Source organism: Zophobas morio, unplaced genomic scaffold, assembly GCF_036711695.1.
Source record: "Zophobas morio isolate AGI-343-1 ecotype UQ-CSIRO unplaced genomic scaffold, CSIRO_AGI_Zmor_V1 ptg000026l, whole genome shotgun sequence".
Taxonomy (NCBI): Eukaryota; Metazoa; Arthropoda; class Insecta; order Coleoptera; family Tenebrionidae; genus Zophobas; species Zophobas morio.
In genome coordinates this window covers 15,744,372-15,770,264 of record NW_026972131.1, presented here as the reverse complement: position 1 = coordinate 15,770,264, position 25,893 = coordinate 15,744,372, and the positions used below count along the sequence as shown (strand labels likewise).

The following is a 25,893-nucleotide window of genomic DNA, read 5'->3' as shown; positions in this document are numbered from 1 at the left end:
AGCTTTTTCGCCAGGAAATGGGATAATGATGGTACTACTTGTCTTACCTGGTACTTCGCAGTTGCAGCCTCCGTAACCGTCGTTGCAATGGCACTGGCCGTCCAGGCAGACGCCGTTTTGGCACAAGGATCCGTCTTCCTTATGACAGTCATCTGCAAGCATCCACAATGAGCGACGTTATCAAACCGCGGTACGATCCGCCTGCTGATAAAGTACCTCGATCAACCGAATGCCCGTACCTCGACAAGCCAATTTATAACTTGAGTAAATGGCGTTGTTCGGATAGCTGTAGGTTAAAAGGCACGAGGCTTAAAAATAAGAAAACAAAGAACCCTCTAGGTCGGATCGAAAGATACATTAAATTAGAAAAATCCCTCGAATGGCTCACGATCCAGGAACGTGAATATTCTCGTTGTAGCCGCGATTCGCCGTAATGTAAACAGGCGAGATGGTTAATGAGATAAGTGTCGAGAATTCGACACCCGCCTTCGATCTGCGTTCGTTAGCTCGGTCACGAGGAAGCCGCGAATGCGTGCAGGCCGAAAAAACGCGTTTCCTCCATTCCGCGGCTAATTGATCCGTTATAACAAATAAAACGTCTTTGTTGCAAGTTCAAGAGCGTTCGTGCTGCCCTCTGGACCGCACGCCCGTTTCAATTCCACCGGGGATAGTTAACTAGTTTATCCTTGGTGGCGCCCACAGTTTTGATCTACTACGGTTATCGGGTATAGGAAACCGAAAAATGCGGCCTACGTGCGACACGGTGGAAGGCAATCTTGTTTTTGCACAGATAGAACAGAATCTACTCCGGCAATCTCGCGGTGGACATAGTTGCGTCTTCGTGCACATGAATCATTCATTGGCATTTAAATGGTGGAGCTTTTGTTCGGACGGAATATATCTCGGGATGTTCGAGAGGCTTTCGCTTTCTGCTCCTGCAATTTATTGCTTTTGTTTCAGGGAAAAATGCGTCTGTCCTTGACGTTTCAGCGCCGATTTATGGCCGCATTGTCGCTTGGAAAATTAACCGAGATTTGTGTTCTTCCTTGGGTTGTTCGCGAAAGTTTTTAATTTAGCGATTCGTCATGGCGCAGTTTGCGCGAAACGGGTAATTCATGCAAATTGGTTACACTCTTGCAACAGACTGGTGGTTGTTTTGTAAGGTACAATTAACTCTTTCAAACCTGTTTGTGGCTCTATTTACCTAGTGGAGTTAATTATTAAATGAATCATAACGAGATTCATGACCGGTTGGAATTATGGTAGGAAAAATGGGCATTTGACATTTTATTTGAAAGAATTACGGTGGAGATGTAACAAGACAAGTTAATAACGAGTCGCACGCGTAACTACTTGACAATTATTGTTAAGTAACGAGTGCTGCGAAAACTATAATGTGTGCAATTAAAAGCGAGTTCGCTATTTATAACGCACAAGGAAGTCGATGGTACGACAATGGTACCAGGAATGGTATTAAAAAGAAGCAGCGGAGGTGTGTCCGGACAGAAGCATTGTGCACTGATAATCTATGTTCTATGTATAATAGATACTTGCAAGGTCACTCATTTTACAGTTCAGAGGCTTTGGGCATCTAGTATGAACGCGAGGAATGTGGAGATCGTTTTATGCTCACATTCGAACTATTTGTTTGATCGCCCTTTCTTCCTCTATCTGCGTGCATTCCGACAACAATTAATTGCCAACTCAAACTAAGCAGATTATCTCAACAAAACCAAAAAACTCACGCTGGAAAATAACTGTATTTAACACTATAATTTTACTTGAATAAATTACAATCTTAAGATGAAGGATGTAACAAGACAAGTTAATAATGCTTACACCGCGCGTGTAATAGCATAAATAATTAGTCCTATTATAGCGGGAAAAAATAAACACTTTTCCAGAATCACAATAGCCTCAGGTGAAGTCCCCGTTTAACACCTTTCACGCTGTGAAGGTGCCAATACCGCCAGGAAACGCGACCGTAGAAGATTCACCCGACGAAAAACGTCGCTCCAATAAAATGGAAAAGTGAGAGTTTTAAATATTACAACGAAAAAAAGGACAAAAAGCGTGCTGCTAAACCTGAGCAGAGTCCGTAATAAAACCAATAAGCTTAAATCGCCATCGACAGTCGCCGCAAAAACTCTCGCAACAGCCTCTGTTTGTAAATAAAAGACAAGTCGACGACGGTGGTCGAGTAATTGAGAACTAGGAAATCCAGTAGTACTTAAAGTGTTTCTTATTGATATTCTTCAGATAACGCCCGTTTTGTCCATGTTTAGCCACGCTGGAAGCTGCGTCTGACAAATAAGAAAACGTTAACAAGTAATGGGAAAACCGGAGACTATTTTGTAAGTCGACACCGAGAAAATATCGTTCTTGTAACACATTTCTGACGAAAGGAAAGTGGCTACGCGAGAAACAGAATCTCCTTCAATCAGCGGCGCATTTTTGACATCAGCTGCCAAAAGTGACGAGCGACGTAAGTTATCATGGGCAAGTTTTTACTCACTGGTACACTTGAGTTTGTCTCGCAACTCGTCGGAACCTAAAAAACAGTTCGGCGTTCCATCGCAGAGTTTTGAGAGTTCGAATAGTTGAAGAACGTCCGTCGATTCGTTAACTTGGCAGCCAAAGTATCCGTCCTCGAGATTCAGAAAAAAGATTTCGTTTTTTATACCATATCCAATCCCGGTGAAGGACTGGGCAGTCTGAAACAAAAACAAAGGAAGTTAATAAAAGTGTTGTAATAGTAATAATGCGTGATGCTTAAATTTGGCGACATTCATGGAAAATCATAGGCGTGGCGGCGAAAGTGGGCGAAAAATTTGCAACCCAAACAATGATCTCCAAGGATTCTTGTAATGAATCGATCAATTAGCAGAGGCCGAAAGCTCCCATTTGCACAACAATTATTTGCATAACCCCATCCGACTGAAGGTTGCATCGAATAATTGTGTACATCCTCGAAATCCCCACGAGCAAACATTTAATCAAAGATCCGTAATGACCGTTAATGACGATTTTCGAGTTTGTTTTGATGAACGAATATGGTTTGTGCAAACACGGTACTGTTAGCCGCCTATTAGAAATGTCCTTGCAGGTCAACACGTCAAACTGTTTACATAATTATTATAATCATCCGGAGCGTTTATTTCTGACGACCGAGAAGAATAAGTGTCTCACTATCTGATAAAAGTGAATCTAATAAATTTGCGCGGCCTTCGAGTGTATCTAACGGTTTAAAAAAAAACCTTCACGAACGGAAACGGTTTCGCTCAATAACTCTATATCCGGTCAAATTAAGTGCAATTTAGACGTTCGCCTCCCCATTTGCACAATCACTTTGGGCACGAGCGCGACAGGTGGTCAGGGCCGGGGGTCGTGCTTTCGAAAATGGGTAAATCGTGGCCGATAAGCCTACCCATAACCGTTATCAGTTGCCATTTCGCGATCGATCTCAACAAATCATGGCCGCCGGTGTATTATTACTCGCATCCGCGTAGATAATGCTAAACTAAATGCTCCGAGAACTATCAAGTTTATTCCTCTATAAAAAGCCCAAATTGCCGCTTTTGGTGCGAAGCGGCTATAATCATCCCGTTCAATTAGAACATGTAAGAAACGAATCGCTTGTTAATTTTGGTTTAATTGGCGCGGAACGCGCTTTTTCCGTTGACAAGAATCCAGAGGTAATCAGCGAGCTTTAACCTCGCCGCTAATAAGCTCAAATTGCGGACAAAAATCCCCTAAAACAATCAACCTGTGAGAATTCCGCACGCCGTTTTTCTGACACCTCCAATATGGAATGATGAGACAAGATAAGTGCTATTCTCGACCGAACAGTTATCTAATCGCATGCAAATTTCTGGCGAGTACCTCCCCTCGCAACCACGCGTACAGTTATTTTTAGATTATGCTCTTTTAATAGAATCGGAATTATATAAATCGGCGGGTTTTAATACGACCTATAAGGATTCCGATTGTGGTACCGTTATCGCACTCGGGGCATTGCAATCATAAGGAAAATAGTGCACATTGGCACCTACAAGCACAGTAATCGAACATATGTTCGCGCGCAAAAAACCAGGAAGCGGACCGCCGATATTACTATATCGTCGGAATAAATTAATTCAACACATGGCGGACACGAAACCGGTCATCGGCTGCATCGTGCGAACCACACATCAAACGCGGTCAAGATAAGGGTGCTATTTGGCTTGAACGTGATCATTATTTGCTCAGTCAAAACCAGATTCTCTAAAATATCAGTTAACATTTCGGCTGCTGTTTAGATATTTGCGAAATGTGTCGTGCTACTAAGTAAAAAGTTTCAAGGCTCACTGATCAGGAACCCCCGAGTAATTATCTGGCATTTCTCGATCACAAAGAACGTTTTAACTTCTTTGAAGAAGCGTCAAATCTGCATAAATTTCAACCTTACTTTTTAATGGAGCGGTTATCCGCCGAGTGATAATTTTATATCTCCGTAAAACTGTTAAGATCAGGTTCTTCTTGTTGTTACCAAGTAACTCTGAAGAAGTTACGATTTGATAGTCAAACACTTAATTCAAAGGTGTCCACGAAACGTAAGGTAAACAACATTTGCGATGCGTGTTTATGACAAATGGCCATGATGTTTCTCAATTAGTTTATTTATAATAATTAGCTGTTTAAATGATTGTTTCGTAACATGATACAAACACCTGAAACCGAAATTATGGTTATGTCAGTTGTAAAATTTAATGGTCGAGAATTTGAAAAGCACAGAATTACGTCATAACCAATTTAAGATCCACGTATATAAGACAATAAACGGAAATTTACGTCAACTATACCGAATAAAAGTCAAAATTCGGTGATAAAACGAAATTTAGTGATTATTTTGTGTCGTGAATGTTGTTCTGTATCATCTTTGCTTACTGTGTTTTAATTATTGTATACTTGGTCGAAATTTATGACTACTTAAGTCGTAATAGCAATGTTTGTTGGCTTTGAACATTACTTTATCACAATTGTTGCCTTGAATCCTAAATGGGATTCTTAAAATTATCGAAAACAGCTTTTACTTTCATTATGTCGAAGTTGAAGATGCAACTGATACGTCATCACGATTTCAGAGGATTGCCAAGATCAAGGTCTAGAACTCAGAGATGATATAACACATATTTTTATCTGGCATCAAACGAGATTCTAGCTTTTCGGGCGTGAGATTGTTCTTGACTTGTCGACAATCCTAGGGTTCGCCTCTTGGCGTCGAATTGAAGTCTCGTCGCTTGTTCCTTGACGTCACGCATCCTAATTACCGCGCCGAAGAATTCCAACGGTAAGTCCGACACTTCCTGAATTTTTCGTCTTTTAATGTGAGAAGTTTTTGCGCCTTTTCAACTTTAATTAACACCATGTGTGTCGATAGTGCGAGTGTGCATGTCAAGCGATGTCAAAGCGAGCCCATTGTGAGTCTCGGAAATGGAAAGTTCTTTGCCTATGCCGGACGACAGGGTGATTTATTAACGAGTATCTTTATCTCCCGCGTTGTGTTTAATGACAATTAGTGCCAAAAGAGCGCTGTCGCTGTCTTTTGCACAAGATAAGAGCTGCAGCACCCAAAACACAACCGAGTTGCATAAGAATGCGCAATCAGTTCCTCGAATGCGCTATACCTTTACGACTAATAGCGTAGGAAGAGATGTCCTTCGGTTAACCAAGACTCTCCTTATTAGGCATGAGCGCTGAACTAGTTGGAAATACGTCACTGGCATAATTCGCTTTATCGCCGGCCATTTCGCGCAATTTATACAATATTGGAGCAACCCTTTACGTGCCGTCGTAAATTCCTAGCTAACGAGGTCTAGTTTGTAATTTTCTCGCCCAGCTCTCCGATTCTTTGCGGCGATTTTAACGATAGAATTAGAGAGGAAACGCGAAAATTATTAAGACATTTAACGACATAGAACTCGTTACAGATTTCTGTGAGAATTGGATTGTTAAAAAGTCGTTTGGGGGACGAGGGTTTTCGAGTTTTTAGTTGTCCTACTAGTGCATTTCGGGGAGTTCCGCTCGGCTGCCGGCTCAGAATTCCCTCATTGTGCTCTTCGTGTCGATTTTCTCGACGTGCCAAACCGTGAACGTGTAACCAATCTCTAAAACTTCAAATTCCTGCTCCTGTCAAAGCTTCCTACTCGAGTATGGCACGTCGTAAGCAACCATAATCGATTTCCTTTGTTGTCAGAAGGCAATTAAGCTTCAATCTCGTCGACTCCTCTCAGCTCGGGCTCTCCAGATCCACATTTTGCTATTTAAGTAACGATTTCTCTCCGTCAAATCCAGACACGCCTATATTAGTCGAGGATTTGAGCAGCGTCAGCAATAAATAAGTTTCTAGTTGAAAGAGAATAATAGAAGCATTTATCTCGGTGGAAGCCAAAAAGAGAACTTGCGCATATTTTAATAAAATTTAGATCAATTTGAATGTATGAATCCAGTTAAGCGGACACAATGTCTCTGATTGGAGTAGGAAGCGATTTAAATGAAAATGTAGCCACTTCGCGATGAGACAATCTCGTCGGATGCGCATACTTAATTAAGTGCAAAAAACGCCCATCCGATCTATAAATTGCAACTTATTTAAAAAAAAAAAGACTCACTCGACAGGCTTACATAACAGATACCAGGAAGCCAATCTTCAAAAACAATTACTAGATAGCGGCGTAAGTACACTTAACGACAGTGCAATTTTTACCATCATCAGTAGCAGCAGGCTTTTTTACCGTATCATGTCTAAAACAGTTAAACCGGTCCGGACCTTGACATTTCCAGCGACCACTGTCAAATTTAGAACGTTAAACACTCGCAATTAATAAAAATATTCTAACGTTTAATTGGCGAAGAAAGGATGCCGTTATAGGTCAGTACTCAGTACCGCAGTCAGTACCCTCAACCCACTTGAGGACGCAGCGTGGTGGGCGTCCAACGACCAAACATAAACGCCCTCTCGCGTTATTTAACCACACGCCACCTCAATTATGGGCGATTTCGTAATTCCGCGTCCGAATTCGTCGCCCGAACTCTCGTTTTTATTTCATAACTGTTCATGGACTCGTGGGTGGCTAAGGGATTCCAGGAACGCCGCCGAAAGTGAAAACCGTGGGCTTAACGCACCGCTGCGCGCGCATACCTCGATCTTCGATGTTTACTTAGCGCAATAAAAACATCAAGTGGTGCGATGGGGGATGGGAGCGCTCTGGTATGTGCGACCATAAACAAAAACCAGCGTTGTAAATCTCGGAGGCAATTAAGCGCCGGTACTAAACCATGCTTGAACGGATTTAATTTAAATGTCAAAAATGTCTTAATGAAGACGCGCAATAGTTCTAGAGGAATTGTTTGTTTTTGATCGGCGCGCCTATTAACATCTAATTACGTCGCACTCTTATCTTTTCAGAAATCTAGCCACAACGAGTTGTGCTGGCGAATTAGCTGCGAAGACTGTTGGGATATTAAATTAAAATGATCCAATGGAATGGATAAGGCACGGCGGAGGTAATGGGCAATAAGAAGACGGCGTCTTGTCGCGACTGGCTGCAGAAACCGTGGGTGATTAAGCGGCGTTTGGGAATTACCGAAGCGATATCGGGTCTTCCGGACCACAAAAAATAAAAATCGATGCACGTAGCGCGACCTTAATGTTAGATTACTTGTAACATTTACTTTCTATCACCTTCGATCCTAATCAACAATGTCTATAACGACTGACCTATGCTCTGTAACAACAATGATGTCATCTTATGCACCTAGAGAGGAAAACGTGAAGTTGTTGGCAGGTTCAACTTTCATAGAGACAATGTGTTATTTAGAAAGCAAGCTTCGCACACCCCGTGATTCATTTAGTCCGTCGGTAACAGCGCGACCCCGAAAGCCTAACACGATGCGTCTTTTTCTATTATTTACAAAAAGCAGTTCTGCAATTTTTCGATATGAAATTTTTCAAATTCTCGATTTTTATTTCTTTAGTATGTCGATTTGTCTTTTTTTTATTGTTCAACAAAAGAACAAATTTATTCAAACCGAAATTTTGAATTGAACTAAAAATCAAAAAATTGAGAAATCGAAGAATTGAAAAAATAAAGAAAACTTGAAAAAACCGAAAAAATGAAACTTAAAAACTGAAAAATGAAACTTGAAATATCGAAAAATTTAAAAATTGAGAAATTGAACAATGGGAGAATTGAAAAAACAATTGAAAAATCGAAAAATTGTAATATTGAAACCTGAAAAACAATAACTACTATAATCAAACAATCAAAAATTAAAAAAAATCAAATTTCAAAAATTTTAAAGTGAAAACCGGAAAACTAAAAAATTAAGAAATTGTAAAAACGAAACATTGAAAAATTAAAAAATTGTAACATGGAAAAAACGAAACACTGAAAAACCGAAAAATTTCAAAGTTGAGAAATTGAAGAATTAAAAAAATACAGAAAGTGAAAAATCGGAAAATAGAAAAGCCAAAAATTGAATAATTGAAACCCTAATAATTACTTGAAAAAAGTGAAAAATTAAAAATCGGCAAATTTAAAAATGAAGTAATTACAAAATTGTAAATTTGAATTTGAAAAAAAATAAAAATGGAAAAATTAAAGAAAGGAAAAATGAAAATCAAAAATTGAAAAACCGAAGTTGGTATATCGAAAAATTGAAAAAATTGGCAAACTGAAAATTGGGTAACAAAAAAGCAATTGAAGAATGGAGCAACTGAGAAAAAGACAGAAACTGTAAAATCGAAAATTTGTAACACTGAAACCTGAAAAAGTGATAAATGAAAAATCTAGGAATTGAAAAATCCAAAAAACGAAAAATTGTAAAATTCAACAGATAGAAAATCGAAAAATTAAGAACATTAAAATATCTACAATTTTACTAAGAAATGCAACAATTTCATGATGAAAATCGAAAAACTAAAAAAATGGAGGAATGGAAACGCGGAAAAATCGAAAAATTATCAATTAAAAAACCGAAAAATATAAAAATCTTGAATTAAGAAATCAAAAAATCTAAGAAAGTACTTATTTATTTTTCATTTTTTATTTTTTCAATTTTTCGTTTTATAATTTTAACCGAACAATTTAAAAATTGAGAAATCGAAGATCTGCAAAAATAAAGAAACTCAAAATCGAATAATTAAGAGGTCAACAATTGGAAAAGGAAAAATTGTAACCTTAAAAATGAAAAAACTAAAAATTTAAAAAACAGAAAAATCGAACAATTGCAAAATTGAAAATCAAAAATAGAAAAAACGAAAAGAAAAACAACTGAAAATTTGTAAAATTGGAAAAAAGAAACTGTAAAATCGAAAAACTGATTAATTAAAAATCGAGAAATAGAAAAATACGGAAAACAAAATTTTCTAGAAATAGAAAAATCGACAAATTGTGAAATTCAAACATTGAAGAAAGTCAAAATAAACATCGAAAAACTGTATAATTGAAAAATCGAAAACTGAAAAATTGAAAAAAATGTAACATTCAACAATAAAAAAATTGAAATACCGAAATGTTGAAAAAATAGCGAAAGTAAAAAATCGGGTAACGAAAAATCAACAATTGGAAAATCAGAAAATAAAAATGTCTTAATATGGAAAAATCGAAAAAATGAGAAACTGTCAAATCCTAAAATCGAAAAGCTAAGAATCTTAAAGACTGCAACAATCGATGCGAATTTAAAAAAATACTCAGATAACACAGATGAAAGCAATAATATTCGAATTTGGGCCAGTTTAAATTTAGCGCCGATGTACTTTGTTGTGATTGGTCGGCACGGGTGCCGAAATTAATGTATGCTTGTTCTTAGCTAATCGGGTTCTTTAAAGAAAACTCTACGTTTTGAATAAAAAAAACTCAAAGATTAAGCCCCACCCACCCACCTCGATCTCAGTTGTGGTGAGTTTTTCATTCGTAATCAGACCGAGGGGCGGAGTTTATTTGCAAAATCGAAATTTTACCCTTTTAAAACATTTCACGTGGTAATTTCTTGTGGAAAAACGATAATTTTGCAACTAAGCTTCGGCCCTCGGCTGACGATGCATAAAAAAATCATCACAAGTGTGAAGGGGTGGGTGGGCGGGGCTTATATTTTGTCCATTTTTTCTTAATATACGAAGTTTTCTTTTTCCAACAAGAAACTAAAAACATGTTTAACGATCCTTTTGTATAAACAATAGTATATGTATAGATATATATATCAGGAAAAAAAAAGATTAACCAAAATCAGTTCTATCTTAGCAACTAATAGTTGTGGATTTAATAGCTGTTTGACTAAGTAGAAACGGTTAAAAGTACCCGCAACAGCTGTAATTTCATCATCTCGAACCAACGAACTTAGGCACACGGGATTTTATTGTGTCGTCGCTAGTTTACATACGACTACAGAATAGCTTTCAGATGTAGCCGATTCGTTATCACCTCGAAATGTTAATGCACGCCTGATAAACTTTTAAACGCCTGCTATACATTCTCGCATTTCATTAACATAATTATAGCTTGCAACAACAGAGATTCTCTTCAAGATGCCATATTTTCACAGTCCCACAATTGGTGTAAATAGCAGGAGCGACTTCGAATTAATCAGTCCGTAGTTTTTTGTGTGTCAGTTAACAGGATTGGTTATGTAAGAAACCTAATTAATGGATTCGAATCATCGTTGTGTTAACGTCTATTTTTACCGACGTTATGGATGAGCGTGATGTCACCTTTATAAGCAGCCAAAATCCTGTTATAAAATTCACTGTGACTGTGACTAATCACAGCCGTCGCACTTACGCTTACGACGCCATTAATATTCCAGGCGGTCGATCTACTCTTCATTGTTTCACGGCGAGTGAAGAAAGTACAGTAAACTCAAGAACAAATCGTGTGGATGATAATGGAAAACCGCAGCCGTTAAAGCGCAACAATTGCGTAATTACGCTTTATTATCAAAGTTTTTCGCCAAGACGGCGCGTAAATTTTGCGTTTCAGTCACCTCGAAAAGCTAATTATAAATCGAGCGGTTCAAATGACCGCCAGCCTTGCAGATCTAGAGATAACCCGGCGAGCATTGTGTTTTTGCGTAATGTTGGCGATCCGGTTGTTTTTAAAAACGGTTAGGCTCCGCGTAGTGGGTTAATATTTATAATTGAATGAGTAACGGTCCTAGCGTCGAAGTCAACGTTCTTCCAGTTATTTTTCCGAAGCCCCCATCAAAATTTCATTAAGAAAGTGCACATGCATTTTCTCATAGCACGGTTCCGTTAGTCGTGGATCCTCCACTTTTGTTTTTCGTCAAACCGTTAGTAGCGTGAGAGCCACATGTTTATTTATCGCTTTTTTAACGGGACAGGAATGCAAATAAAGCGGAAAAATGGCACTTTTGGCACTGGTCGCTTGGAATGTTGTCGCTGAGTTTGAAAAATTTCTGATATATCGTGGCTAATTGATGGACGAGGAGATTTATTCGTCAAGAAATGCAGAAAGCACGCATTATTCACGCAGAGAGCTGCAATTACGGAGTCGAAATCTTATCTCCAGATGCATCGTAAATTCATCTATGAAAACATAATTGTTACTTTGAGTTAACTGCATAAAACTCCCCCCTTGACATTTCAATGGTATTAATGTCCCAAATGGAATATGTATGGCGATGTTATCGGGCCATTTAGATTCAACGCGGCTACTGGAAAATACTTGCTTTGTTGTTTGCTAATTTACAACAGTAAAGAGGCTACCAAAAAAAACGACTGCGAAACAAAGCTGAGAAAGGTTCAAGGAGAGACGTCAATCAGAGATCGAAGATTTATTGATAATGTGCTTCATTTGTTCGTCTTCCTGCTACTAAAAGAAATTAGGTGGCTGTGGCCATTTCCGTTTCTTTCTTCTTCGCAACAGCCCCGTAGCTACGGGGGGGCAAGAGGGGGCTGAGCCCCCCCTAGCAGTTGTGGTTGCCCCCCTGGAAGACTTATACATTATAAATTTCAAATTAGTAATAAAATTTCAATATAATGCCGATTGCCGAAGCATATTAACTGGCCCCACCCGCCCCACCTTTATTTTCTTACAGGGTATATTATTTGGCAATATCACACTACCGTTGATGTTGACCGTATAAAAAAATGAACATGTCACATTTTATTCCATAGCCTACTATGTACTTGAGAAAAGTCAAAAATATTATATGGATTTTCTAAAAATTGAGCTTTTATTGAAATGGACAAAAAATCGACAAAAAAATCTGAGATGTAGATCTCGATGAGCTTAATCAAACAACATAAGGTCTTGATGGTCCCAGACCAAGATTTTTCAAAAATTCGGTTCCAAAGTCGACATTTCAAACTAAATAAAACCAAAAAAAAAACATTTGGAGATCGAAATCAATAAAAAGATCCCTTCTGCTAGTTTTCGAAAATGCGTGGGAAGTCAAATTTTTTTTATAGATTTTCAAAAATTGAGCTTTTGTTGAAATTGGCTGAAAATCTACAAAAAATTCTGAGATGTAGATCTCGACGAGTTTAGTCAAAAAACATAAGGTCTTGCTGCTATTCGGTTTCCAAGTCGACTTTTTAAAATTTCTCAAAAGTTATACTCCTATTTTGACGATTCTAGAAAAATGTTACAAATTTTCGATCAAATAAAACCAAAAACAACATCTGAAGATTGAAATAAATAAAAGAATGACTTTTGGTAATTTTTGGAAATGCTTAAGAAAAGTCAAAATGTAGTTTTAGTTTTCAAAAATTGAGCTTTTGTTAGAGTTGACAAAAAATTCTGAAATATAGATCTCGATGAGCTTAATCGAAAAACATGTTCATGCTCCCGGAGCAAAATTTTGGAAATATTGGGTTTCTACCTAAAATTTCTAAAAAATCTCAAAAGTGACTTAAAAAAAAGTTATTTCTTTATGCGATTGTGGAAAAATTCGACGAAATATCAAAAAAATAAAACCAAAAATAACATCTGTAGATCGAAATCAATAAAGAGATCCCTTTTGCTAACTTTCGAAGATGCTTGGGAAAAGTCAAAAAATGTATATGGATTTTCAAAAATTGAGCTTTTGTTGAAATTAATAAAAAATCAACAAAAAATTCCGAGATGTAGATCTCGATGAGCTTAATCCAAAAACATAAGGTCTTGATGGTCCCAGACCAAGATTTTCGAAAAATTCGGTTTCAAAGTCGACATTTCAAAATTTCTCAAAAATTACATTTCTTTTGGCGGCTTTGGAAAAATTGTACAAATTTTCGAGAAAATAAAACCAAAAACAACATTTGGAGATCGAAATCGATAAAGAGATCCCTTTTGCTAATTTTTGAAAACGGTTGGGAAAAGTCAAAAACATTTTATAGATTTTCAAAAATTTAGCTTTTGTTGAAGTTGACTAAAAATCCACAAAAAAATCTGAAATGTTGATCTCGACGAGCTCAATCAAAAAATACAAGGTCTAGATGGTCCCAGATCAAGATTTTCGAAACATTCGGTTTCAAAGTTCAAAAATTACATTTCGTTTGGCGATTGCTGAAAAATTTTACGACTTTTCAACCAAATAAAACCAAAAACAACATCTGGAGATCGAAATCAATAAAGGAATCCCTTTTGGTAATCTCGAACGTGCTTGAAAAAAGTCAAAAATTTGATACAGGTTCTCAAAAATTGCCATATTTCTTCCGTCGATTCTGGAAAAATTGTAAGAATTTTCAAAAAAATTGAATCCAAAACGATTTTTGGAAATCGAGATGAACAAAGGAGTCTCTTTTGATAATTTTTGAAAATGCTTGGGAAAAGTCAAAAATTTTATATGGGTTTTTAAAAATTGAACTTTCGTAAAAGTTGACAAAAAATTCTGAAATATAGATTTGGACGAGCTTAAAAAAACATGACAGGTTCATGGTTCCGGATCAAAATTTTCGAAATACTCGGTTTCGAGCTCGAATTTTCAAAATTTCTCAAAAATTACCATATTTCTTTTGGCGATTGTGGAAAAATTGTACGAATTTTCGAAAAAATAACCAAAAACAACATCTGGAGATCGAAATCAATAAAGGAATCCCTTTTGGTAATCTCGAACGTGCTTAAAAAAAAGTCAAAAATTTGATACAGGTTCTCAAAAATTGCCATATTTCTTCCGTCGATTCTGGAAAAATTGTAAGAATTTTCAAAAAAATTGAGTCCAAAACGATTTTTGGAAATCGAGATGAACAAAGGAGTCTCTTTTGATAATTTTTGAAAATGCTTGGGAAAAGTCAAAAATTTTATATGGGTTTTCAAAAATTGAACTTTCGTAAAAGTTTACAAAAAATTCTGAAATATAGATTTGGACGAGCTTAAAAAAACATGACAGGTTCATGGTTCCGGATCAAAATTTTCGAAATACTCGGTTTCGAGCTCGAATTTTCAAAATTTCTCAAAAATTACCATATTTCTTTTGGCGATGGTGGAAAAATTGTACGCATTTTCGAAAAAACAACCAAAAACAACATCTGGAGATCGAAATCAATAAAGGAATCCCTTTTAGTAATCTCGAACGTGCTTGAAAAAAAGTCAAAAATTTGACACAGGTTCTCAAAAATTGCCATATTTCTCCCGTCGATTCTGGAAAAAAAGTTAGAATTTTCAAAAAAATTGAATCCAAACCGATTTCTGGAAATCGAGATGAACAAAGGAATCTCTTTTGGTAATTTTCGAAAATGCTTGGGAAAAGCCAAACATTTTATATGGGTTTTCAAAAATTGAACTTCGTAAAAGTTGACAAAAAATTCTGAAATATTGATTTCGACGAGCTTAAAAAAACATGACAGGTTCAAGGTTCCGGATCAAAATTTTCGAAATACTCGGTTTCGAGCTGGAATTTTCAAAATTTCTCAAAAATTACCATATTTCTTTTGGCGATTATGGAAAAATTGTACGAATTTTCGAAAAAACAACCAAAAACAACATCTGGAGATCGAAATCAATAAAGGAATCCCTTTTGGTAATTTCGAATGTGCTTGAAAAAAGTCAAAAATTTGATACAGGTTCTCAAAAATTGCCATTTTTCTTCCGTCGATTCTGCAAAAAATGTAAGAATTTTCAAAAAAATTGAATCCAAAACGATTTTTGGAAGAAATCGAGATGAACAAAGGAATTCTTTTGGTAATTTTCGAAAATGCTTGGGAAAAGTCAAAAATTTTATATGGGTTTCCAAAAATTGAGCTTTTGTTAAAGTTGACAAAAAATTCTGAAATACACATCTCGACGAGTTTAAAAAAACATGACGAGTTCATGGTTCCGTACCAAAATTTTCGAAATATTTGGTTTCGAAGTCGGATTTTTAAAATATGTACTAAACATGCAAAAAAATAAACTCAAACAAATTGGATGTTACCTATATGGTCACTACACAAATTTTTGGATGCAGTACAGCTGTTTGTGAATCTACATTATCTGTTTTAACCAGCATTTTAACCAAGTACCGTACTAATTTTTTGGACTTCGACAGGTTTTTACGAAAATTTAGCGTAAAAAATCGTCGTTTCCAATTATTTTAATGTTCTTTCAAATATAAAAACTCAGAAAAAATAAAGTAGTTATCTGAGTGTATTATTAAAATATAAATATTTACATGAAGCCCCCTCTGTCGACAAACTTGCCCCCCCTGAATAAGTTTTCTAGCTACGGGGCTGCTTCGCAAGCTAACTAAGTCTTACAAATTGGAATTTTGAATCAGCGATTAATGTATCTATCTCTTTCTAATCGAGTGTCTTCATTCGGTTCTTCTGCCATCTTCACCCTCTTGGTCCAAAAACGCGCGCCCGTTGTTGCATATCCACTCGCTTCATTCATGCACCTGCTTTTTGTTTGTGGCGACATGGTCGAACGCTACTTCCTCCTTGTGGTTTAAAGGCCATGAAAACGGAAACTCCTCAGAAAAAACTCTCGATCGCTGCAGTCCTCACTTTTTCTCGAACAGATCTGTCCATAACGGCAATTGTTGTTTCACACGTTTACTACAAATTATAGTTCTTGAACCGCGAGTCATCGACCACTTCGACAACACACATGAAGCAAAAAGAAGATCCATTTACCACATAGGTATTTAAACACAATGTATTGGTTCCGGTTTCGTGCTGTGCCTTCTACTGCTTCGTTTTGAAGATTTTTCAAAAAGGGATTGTCTTATTACGTGTCACGGATGATGGAGTGGATCATGCATATTTATACACAGTAGGTCTTCATTAATATTACTTAGTGCACGTTGGCGGGCTGTTTACGGATGGCTGGTGGATGACGGAGAGGTTTGTACCGCTCACGAAGGCTAGGGTATTTGCATCGAGAAGCAATCCTGGGTTAAAAATTTGTGAATACACAGGTTGCTGCTCGCGTCGTCCACCGGCTTCCTCGAAGAACCGTGCCCTCGTTTCGGCGTTCCGCTCAACTCGCCTATATTTAATTACAGTTTCGATTATATTAAATCGCGCTCCTTTTACTTTTAAATATAACATTTTCCGCAGTACTTTCGATTGTTGTGCTTACGAAAGAGCCTGCCTTCCCGATTTCACAGGTTTTGCATCCTCGGAATGAGCTTCGTTACCGAATCGGAATCCACCTATGGTAACGGAATCGCTTTGTACTGGTACATCATTATTTTCGAAATTCGACAACTCATTTAGAAAAGTAACTGTTAATAGGTGGCCTGGGGCAAAATTCGAATAGTGCACCTGCCAAAAAATGTCGGAACTTTGCGAAGTCTGTGACCTCTTTTGCAAATCGAAAATCGTAGGCGGATGTGTGCTTTGAATTTTCTGTTTGCTGTGAAGCAATAAACTTATGCAAACGGCTTTTTGTCATCTGCGATCGGTCAACAAACTTTATGCTCTGTGACATTCTTCATTTTACTGTTACGGATGTCTGAGGATGACTTCTGACGAAAGCGCACGTTTTGATCTCACTTTCAGATAAGCACGAGGATATTCAGATTTTGGGAATGAGGATGGAATGGACGATCGAGGTGGAAGGTCGGAAGCGCTCAACTTGTTGCCACAAATCTAGAAAGCTTAATTGCAGAAAAAAATCTCACACGGAGAGAAAATTAAAGCGATTATCGATTTAATGAAGTCATAACCACACCGCTTTGCTCTTGTCTCGGCTAGAAACGGTAATTTAATTATCGATTTCGCAACTCCCAAAAATAATAACATTCCTAATCCGTTATAGTTCAAGTGTCCTTCAAGTCAATCACAGTTGTTTTATTCTGCGAGTGTTTAATTCCCAGTTTCGCGAATAATGACAGCCCTACGAAACGGAGCAGTTAGAGCACAATGGCGTAGGTGTCATTGTTCTTTGACGTGTGTAATGGTACTTAACAATTTACAAGTCTGTCAATGCAAGCAAATTTTAGGTCAGTAGACGTCCTTGACGCATACGCAATTATCCGTCTAAATTTTCTATAATTATCTCCGAAGAGACATTGTCGCTAATACTAGATACTTGTACGCTTTTTCCTTTGCTTTTTTGTCGCAACACAATTAAAAACCGTGCTTCTCGAGCGACTGAACACACAAGTACCTCGTTACAATAGGTAAGAACCGCAGTAGCACGGCGAAAGCACACTGTGGTCACTCGTTAAATAAGATTTTTTCAGCTGAATAAATAAATTGGCAATACGCGACGTGTCGGCTCTATTATTTCACATTCTATTGTCATGAGTCGTGTTTTTTGAGCAATAAAGCGTTCAAAGCTGCGTGTGGGTGTCACAGAAGTGTAAATTTTGAGAAAACCCACTCCGACAACGTAAATGTCAAGGATTTTCGGTTAGAGGAAAACACTTGTCACCTCGGTACTCACTACATCGCGGTGTTTGAATTCGCAGATGCCTTTCTTGGAAATTCGTGAGACAGCAAAGTATTAAAAATTCCTGCGACGTCAATGACTTTGAGACACAATAGCAAACAGGAAGTACGTGATCTTCCTCTGGAGACAGCGGATATGAGTGGCGAAGAAGCGGAAATGCCACCGAGCACCAAGTGCAGGTGCATTGAAGAAAAACGCATTCTGGATTCTTCGATCTTCACATCATTTCTGCCTATATAGGGCACTGCACGCCCATGCGATCTATAGTACCAACTTCAGCGGCGGTCATTATTTACATACAAAGCGGCGACTGCCTCACCTATCCATGTCCTATATAAAGAAATTAATTTATCAAGTCCACGAAACCCATACTTAAGTCGTAAAGAAGCCATTAATTTCGCCGTTTTGGAGATGGACGCCCACGCCCGAAAATCCAAAATTAAAAAATCGTTGAACTCGCGAAAATCAAAAAACCCACACTGGAATCATCACCACATTATCAGATCTCAGTGGGTAGGTTTTGCAAAAGCGTAAAACATTCCTTGCTAATAAGCGCATCAGGAGTATTCAAATTAGCGTTTCGACATAATTTAATAACGATTTCTGTTGCAATTGCAGCTAGTACCGTGGTTTATGATTAAATCCCGAGCGTCGTCAAACGGGGTACTAAAGTACCTTCGAAGAAACGACGCGCTTGGGTTTTTGCCGCCTTTATGGTCATCATTACGGAGAAATCTACTTAAATTGATAATAATTTGTGCAAGTTTATTGCACAAAAGTCACAAGGTCGCTGGGTTAAGGATAGTGGTACTCACCGTGTTCTGCAGCCACATCCAAACGACTAGCGGAAGTATTATCTTCATTTTTGCTACAAAGAAAACAAGCATTAAAACTGATTCATCAAAAAAATGATAGTGAAGGGTTATCGATACTCCAAAAACCAAATTCCCCGAAACGGTACCACCGGAAGAAAAAGCTAGATGCAAATCTACCCGTGCCCGTTTCTTGGCCCGCGGTAAAAACATGCAATAAATTTGCTAAATCGACTCTCTCTGCATACGATTTCATCTTCTATTAATCAGCTGCATTTTGCGACATGCGATTTCTGCATTTTTTGCCTGGAGGTACTTCTTCAATGGAACATGTTCTCGTTAATGGAGTGGTATCATGAATTATAAATTTCGTTTTTGGGTCGCTTGGTAAAGTCAACTTTCATCTGCTGGAGTCAACAATATATCAAACGAAAGGTGGAGTGTCTGAATAGCTGAATATGAATATAAGTCGTAAAGTGGCGAAACGTTAGATTCTTAGAAGACAAGAGGTGCTAATGCAATATGGTGTTGTTTGAATAAGCGACCACGATTAATGATTCCAGTTGGATTTAATCTAATTTGTGGTTTGTTTTTTACAATCAGGGATTTCTCTTATATTTCAAGAGCATATAGACTGCACAATTTTTATATTGATTGTTCTTGGCATTTAAAAAATTGTCGCCACACCTCAGATTTTATATCAATACAAATTTATCTAAAATAACGAGAAATGACGTCATCAACTTTCTGGAAGAAATGAATAAGTCATTTTTATTAAGGTTTCTATAATTCCAATTCACATTTGTTTTTCTTTTCGTGCAAATGAATATTAAGCGTGATCTTTAGTGTGTTGAATTTTAATTTAAATTTTGAGGAGATAGAAACGGCTATAAATAATAGAACGTTTCGTCACCACTTCAGGTCATAATTAGAACAGCTAGCTGCGCTTTCTTTTCAGCAGTTTGGACCTCCTTTGACATTTCACAGATAGAAAACTTTTCTATCGACGTGTCGAAATATTTTCTGTGAAAAATTAATTACCTACCCGAAATTAGCTTAACGAGCGTCGACACACAATTACCACATTAGTGCCATTGGTTCGTTTGAAAAAGTTCCTGCTTTCGCACTCAAGCTAATTACGTACAAAAAAATAAAATATATTATTGATGTCCCATAAACAAGAGACTTAATGTGTTGACTTTTTTGCATAAAAGTCCAAGGATTTCTATGTCTGTAATAGCGGTTTAAATTATGATTATTGTTTATTGATGATCCTATTCACACAATTTTTTTAAATTCATAATGCATTCAATTAGCACGCTATATCCTAACAGTAAAAAACCGAATATAATTAAAATGTTGACGCCGTCGCCTCCAGTCGCAAATAAACTTAACTACTTGGTAAAATTTTTACATTGACTTAATCACCTGCCCATTATTAACGGTTTAATTCAGTCATCCAGCTATTAAATCATTACGACTAATTACTGAAAAAGTGGCCTTGCTTTAATTATGACAATTGTAGTTATTCCAGTCCAGAACGAGAAAGCTTTTCAAACTTCCAGCTACAAAAAGTCAACCACATGTTCTGACCCGATTAAATTCTCGTATAATTATAACCCCCATTGTGGTACCGGCCCTTATAATTTCCGTTGCGTGTGGACTGACTCCATTGACGAAATGTTTCCCTCAATGACGAATGATTCACGTGGAAAATGCTCATTCCAAAAGTACAAAAGGCAAAGATCGCAATTTCCATAGTAATTAACTGGCACAATACCAAGTACCCGTAATTGCATAACGAATCCACTTTCTAATTTCAAACTTTTCGTCCGCTGAATCGCACTGCAACAATTCAATAACATAATAAATTGCAGTTCGTAGTCGTGCACAAGCATATTTTGTCTATTTATTGCAATAAATAAGTAATACAAGCGAGTGCACGTTTCGGCCGAGTCGTGTCCACTCTCAGAGTCATTCTCACAACGAAAAACCCAAGTCACGGGATCGATTAACTGGACTGGAGAAATGCGTGTTACGCAAAAAACTAATAGAAAGTTTGCGTGCGATTAACTAGTCCGATGAATGAATTAAATTGTTTGTGTGAGGTAATTTACGCTTTTTTAACGAGTCGTACCAACTGTTGCTTCTTGCAGTTGGTACGGCTCGCTTGTAGCGTGTAAAGCGGGCTTTCGATAAGGTCGCTCTCGTATTGTCCTTTCACGATTTTTTCGAATGCATATCCGCAAGGACGAGGTTTTGTTAATTCGAACATGTGCAAGTCGAAAAATAAATCACTTTTTATCTGGGCGCATCGGGATTCTCGGCTTAAATTCCTACGCCCCTGACCTAACTTACAATTATAAGGTGGAGGCGAGATTTTATCTCGTGCTTGAAATTTGATTATGGAAAGCTCACATTTCGTTAGGTTGTTGTTTTTGTCGAAGTGAAAAATCACATATTTGCATATTATTAGAACAAACCTGTTCTACAGTTAAGTGCGGCTTGCGGAGTTTCACCGATTCGAGTTTGGAATATTTTGGGTGGTGTTGGTGTGATTTATGGGCTGGTGGGAGATGGGAGTGTTTGGCTTTTCGATAACGAGCTAATTGCATAGAAACAGTTAATTGCAATGCGAAATTCGGGATTTTCGGTTCTGAGTGGGTAACGGTTTAACCTTGCGTAATGTAAAAGTCAAGCATGGGCGAAAAGTTATTAGTTCGGGTTTAAACTTCAATTTCACTCTTAAGCTTGCTTAAATTTATCTTCTTTTGTTTATTTATAGAGCGCAGTCTCTATTTTATTGGACGATAAATCGCTTCGGGAAAAATTATTGTCCATTCTCGGGTGGCCATAAATAATCACATGTAAATGTCAAATTTAACATTTCTAGTTTTCTTCTTTTTGTACGTTTTCCATATCGGGTCACAGTGTAGGATTCACTTTCAGTTTTGAATTTCAAATTTTTGAAGCGAGACTTTGTTAAAACGGGTTATCGTGGAGACAAGAGGTGTCAATTAACATTTAATCCTCGACCCGATTCAGCTTCTGATCAAAAACAAAATTGACTAATCCATCATATTATCGACTTATTCCTACGCCACACCTACTGACCTCAAGCAAAAATATATACCGAGTGTCTCGTTTTTTTTTCAGTCGGATTACTCCATCGCTTTTCTATCGGTGGGTGGTCTACGCCAGCATCCATTCCCATCGCAAATCCCAACAAACGAATATCAATTTCGCGACAGCGGGACATTGTCAATTACACTCTCGACTTATTTTGCGGTTCTTTTGAGCACTTTTCAAGCATTTTTCGGTTGTTAAATCTTAATTGTAATTATTTCACGGTATAATCTCGATTTTCATTGTTGTAATATGTTATTGTCTCGCTAGATAACCCGACCATTATCAAAAAGAATGACTTTTAAACGCCCGTGTATTTTAATGGCGGATTTACAGCAAGGACGTTGCCCGTGAAACGTGGGCGTAACCAGAAACGCACACATTTTTGCTATTTCGCCGAAATTTTAATCAAACCGCTGACCTGAAACTGCGGTATTCGAGAGAAATTCCGAATTATTCTGCGATTGCGAACGATGCTCTAGATACCGCGGCGACCTTTACGAGATTGTAGTCGCCGATTCGGTAAAACGTTATTAAATCACCCGGTATAGTATACATTACGAAACCCGCTCTTTGCTTTGCTGGGGCCGTTTTTTCGGCATCCGGCCATCCGTCGTCGGTCAGGAAACCATCTGGTTTATCTGGATTTCTTGATTACCACTCGAGTGTTAATAAACGCGTTCAAATATTTATCGAAATGGATCTGAATCAGCTTTTTACGACTTCCAGCTGCAATATTTGTTTTCGCGTTGTTGGCACTACAAAGTTCGTTGTTTCTTGTTTCCTCAGTGCCCGTAAAAGTTAAACGACCCTCGTCGTAATTAAATGAAATTGTCCGGAACTAGCAACTACACGAATTAAAACGAGCAAAATAAAAGTCTTCCTGTAACTTCGCCGAGCAGATATTGTTGATCTTAATCTTGACTGATGGAACTTCGAATAAAATCAAATCGACGTTAAGTGTTGTTCGAGTGCAACTATAATCCAGTCGTGGGTTGACATTTGCCTCTTCAATCAATAATAACGTGATTTCGCAACCGAGAGAATGCAAGATGACCTTTTGAACAAAACATCAAAGAAAAACTCAGTTGAGACAAGAGCGTCCATCTGGTCACTTTCACCCATCAAAAACATCCAAGCCACAATTAAATCGTCGAAATTTTGTGGCCGTGACCGTGCTTGTGCTTTGTAAACCGGACTTAGTTAAATGTCAACTCGGTTTCATGCTCGCCAACATAAAAGTTTCAAACATCACCACTGCGTCATGCCGAGAGCTTTTCTAATTATATCATGAGCGCAAATTTTTTATGTTCACACCCTTTGATGGCTTGGCCATTTTTCCCCGTAGGGGTTCAGACATAATTACGCCGCATGCTGGGTTTTCGTTGTTTTTTAGTCGTTGGATACCTGCACACACTTGACGGTGGGTCTAGAGCAAACAAGAGCTTGCAGGTACAGAATGTGACACCCAAAGAAGTGCAAATTTTTGCACAAGGTGTTTGGTTAGTGATGAAAGCTTCAGAGTGTATTGGTTTTGGAAGTGGCACAGCCGGTAAAGTGATTACCATCTCGCCTCCATGTCCCACTTTACCCACTATGGTACAGTTCTCAGGTGATTCAATACGGTGTTATAACTGGGCTCAAACAATGATGTAAGAAATTATGAGAAGACGCACTGGAATCAGTGCGAGATTTCAATTTTCAGGGGGTACTTCAAGGTAAGTACCTACGGTCCAGCAAGGAAATGTGGCAATCGCGCCACCGCCTACTCGATCCAAATTTCGTAATTAAAACTTACATACAAGAGCCGCTTTCCAAGGAAACGAAAGTTTCGTTTTATTAACATCTCACTTTTATGGGATAATTATAATAGAAGAGGTCTCGGTGACATTTCGCTGACTTTTAAAACCCATAAACCTATTCAGACTTGCAAATTGCAGCAAGGCCACTTTATCAATTCCCAGCGCTTTGATAATTGTTAAATCAACAAAGTCCTAGTTTCATCAAGTCTTGGCAACTGTAGTGACTAAGCAGATGACCAGATTTACAAAATAGACCAGTAATTGGCAACCGCGGTCGGATTACCCGTAATTTTACGTAAAAGCAGCCAAGTTTATCAATTTGCGCCCGTAAAAACGCGATTCGAGGAATTTCGTCACGCTTAAAGGAAGTAATCTCGAGAGACAATTACGAAACCGGACTACTTAACAAAATTGCCCGGATCATTATAGAAAATTCACTGAAAGAGGAGTAGTGGCTTGATGGGATTTATATTTGTATGGATTTACCACACAGGATGGTGATTTATGGAGTAAGGAGGGTTTACTAAAGACTGATCCCCTTATTTGGAGAATTTATGGGCATATCTGGCCCTGATCAGATTAAGCGGATGCCGCGGATACCCGTCGAGCTTTGGGCGTTTACACGCGGATTTGGTCCGATACCATCGACACGTGTTGGAGGTTCCGTAATTTTGTAATTATTTTAATGAGTTGATAGTTCAGAAGAGAAAGGTAATAATAGAAACATAAAATGTTTACACAGAGAGACCGTTTTTTTTTTAGTTCCTCAAGGATCACACTGACGTCCACCGTTATTCGTCGTATTTGCAAGTGATGCACAATTATAAAAATCCCGGAATATTATTTATAACAAAAAATTAAACAAAGCACGTTTGTTTGGGTTGCGACTGTGTTATTAGTGTAATAGTCGACAATTTACACGCTTGAGTTCTTGAGCATGGGTGACATCATTTCGCGAAAATTTACTATAATTTTCTTTTTATAAACTCAATTAAATATTGTAGTATTTTCACAATGCCTATAATGACGTAAGCTAATTTGTTAAACATTGCTATTTTGCATTCAAATCGCGTGTGTACAAATCTCAGATCCACCACAATTACGTTAATATGATCGGTGTCTATGATGTAACAAAACGTGCATTTTAACGACCGATTGTGCTGTCTTATTATTAATTATCGCTCCTCCAGTAGCCGCAAATCTGGACTCTATCAACGACTATTAATTTGTATCTCATTGTATTACGTTTGTTACTAGAGGCGCCCCCACCATCCCGCTTCGCCACAGCCCGCTAGATGTCGCCTCCGTCCTTTTTCGCCCGTCTTCCATCTGCCCCATCCGCCACCAATAAAACCAAACTAATTAAGACTCGAAGCTATTAAATCACAATTTGCTTTTATTTCCACGCATTCCATAAAATCCGCGTCATAAAAAGCTCAGACACAAGTTTTATGCTCTTCCGTGAACTCTCTAGGACGTCGGTTCGCATCCCGCAATAACTTTTTATGGTCCGGGTATGTTAAAAGCCGAAGATTTATGCAGCCGCCAAAAATGTGTAAATAAAAAAGGAGCAAGTGCGCGCCGAAATTACATAGCCGCTGCACTCCTAATTGGATAATGGTTGTTTATGGGAGAAATTGATTGATATTCTCGGGGATAATATAACACTGTGTGGGGTTAATGATCCACGAAATTAAACAAGTGAGGTACTCGCCGGAGCGGCTTTATCGTCTACCTGCTAGATAAGTTGTGTTAACAGCGTGTTGGGAGATACCGCATGAGTCCGCCCCTCGCGGACTACACGTAACGGCTAAAACCTATAATGACATAAAAGAACGTCGTTGAGAAAAGTACAAAATAACGAGGAGTCGCTGAGCCTTGAGGAGCTCCAACTATGTATACAGGGTTTACAAAAATTTGATTCTGTCTCTGTTAGTCGTTTTGCCATTTCCAGACCGTAGCATTCGCGGTGAGTCAGATTTCGCAAGCGCGAGGTCAACCGGACCAGAAAGAACCAAAGACATTTCGAGTTTTGTAACCCCTCCGTAGTTTGAAAAATGCGCCAAAGCCAACGTAGAAAGCTGTCTGGAATAATGAGAGAAAGTAATTTTGACCAAAAGAGTCTAAAAAATCGACACGTGCCTATCAACAATGAAGCCCCATAATAAAGTTCGGCTTATTGTTGATTAAACCCGGCACGAGTTTCTCCTCTCGTCATACTTAGTTTTTTATGTAACAAAGTTTATCGAGAATTCCATCATGCGTTATGTCAGTAAAAGTAATGTGGCAGATGCT

At 37.9% G+C, this 25,893-nt stretch overlaps 1 protein-coding gene across 1 annotated transcript in view; it reads right to left on the bottom strand.

Annotated features, from left to right (window-relative positions):
- The window catches only part of LOC135136599 (uncharacterized), a 105,526-nt gene that overhangs the window by 78,796 nt on the left and 837 nt on the right, over positions 1-25,893 (bottom strand). The window contains exons 2-4 of the mRNA XM_064065957.1: positions 18,674-18,726; positions 2,516-2,714; positions 48-152 (exon numbers count right to left, since the gene is read on the bottom strand). Of these exons, the coding sequence (XP_063922027.1) occupies positions 48-152; positions 2,516-2,714; positions 18,674-18,726 (357 nt within the window). The remainder of the gene's footprint in view (positions 1-47; positions 153-2,515; positions 2,715-18,673; positions 18,727-25,893) is intronic.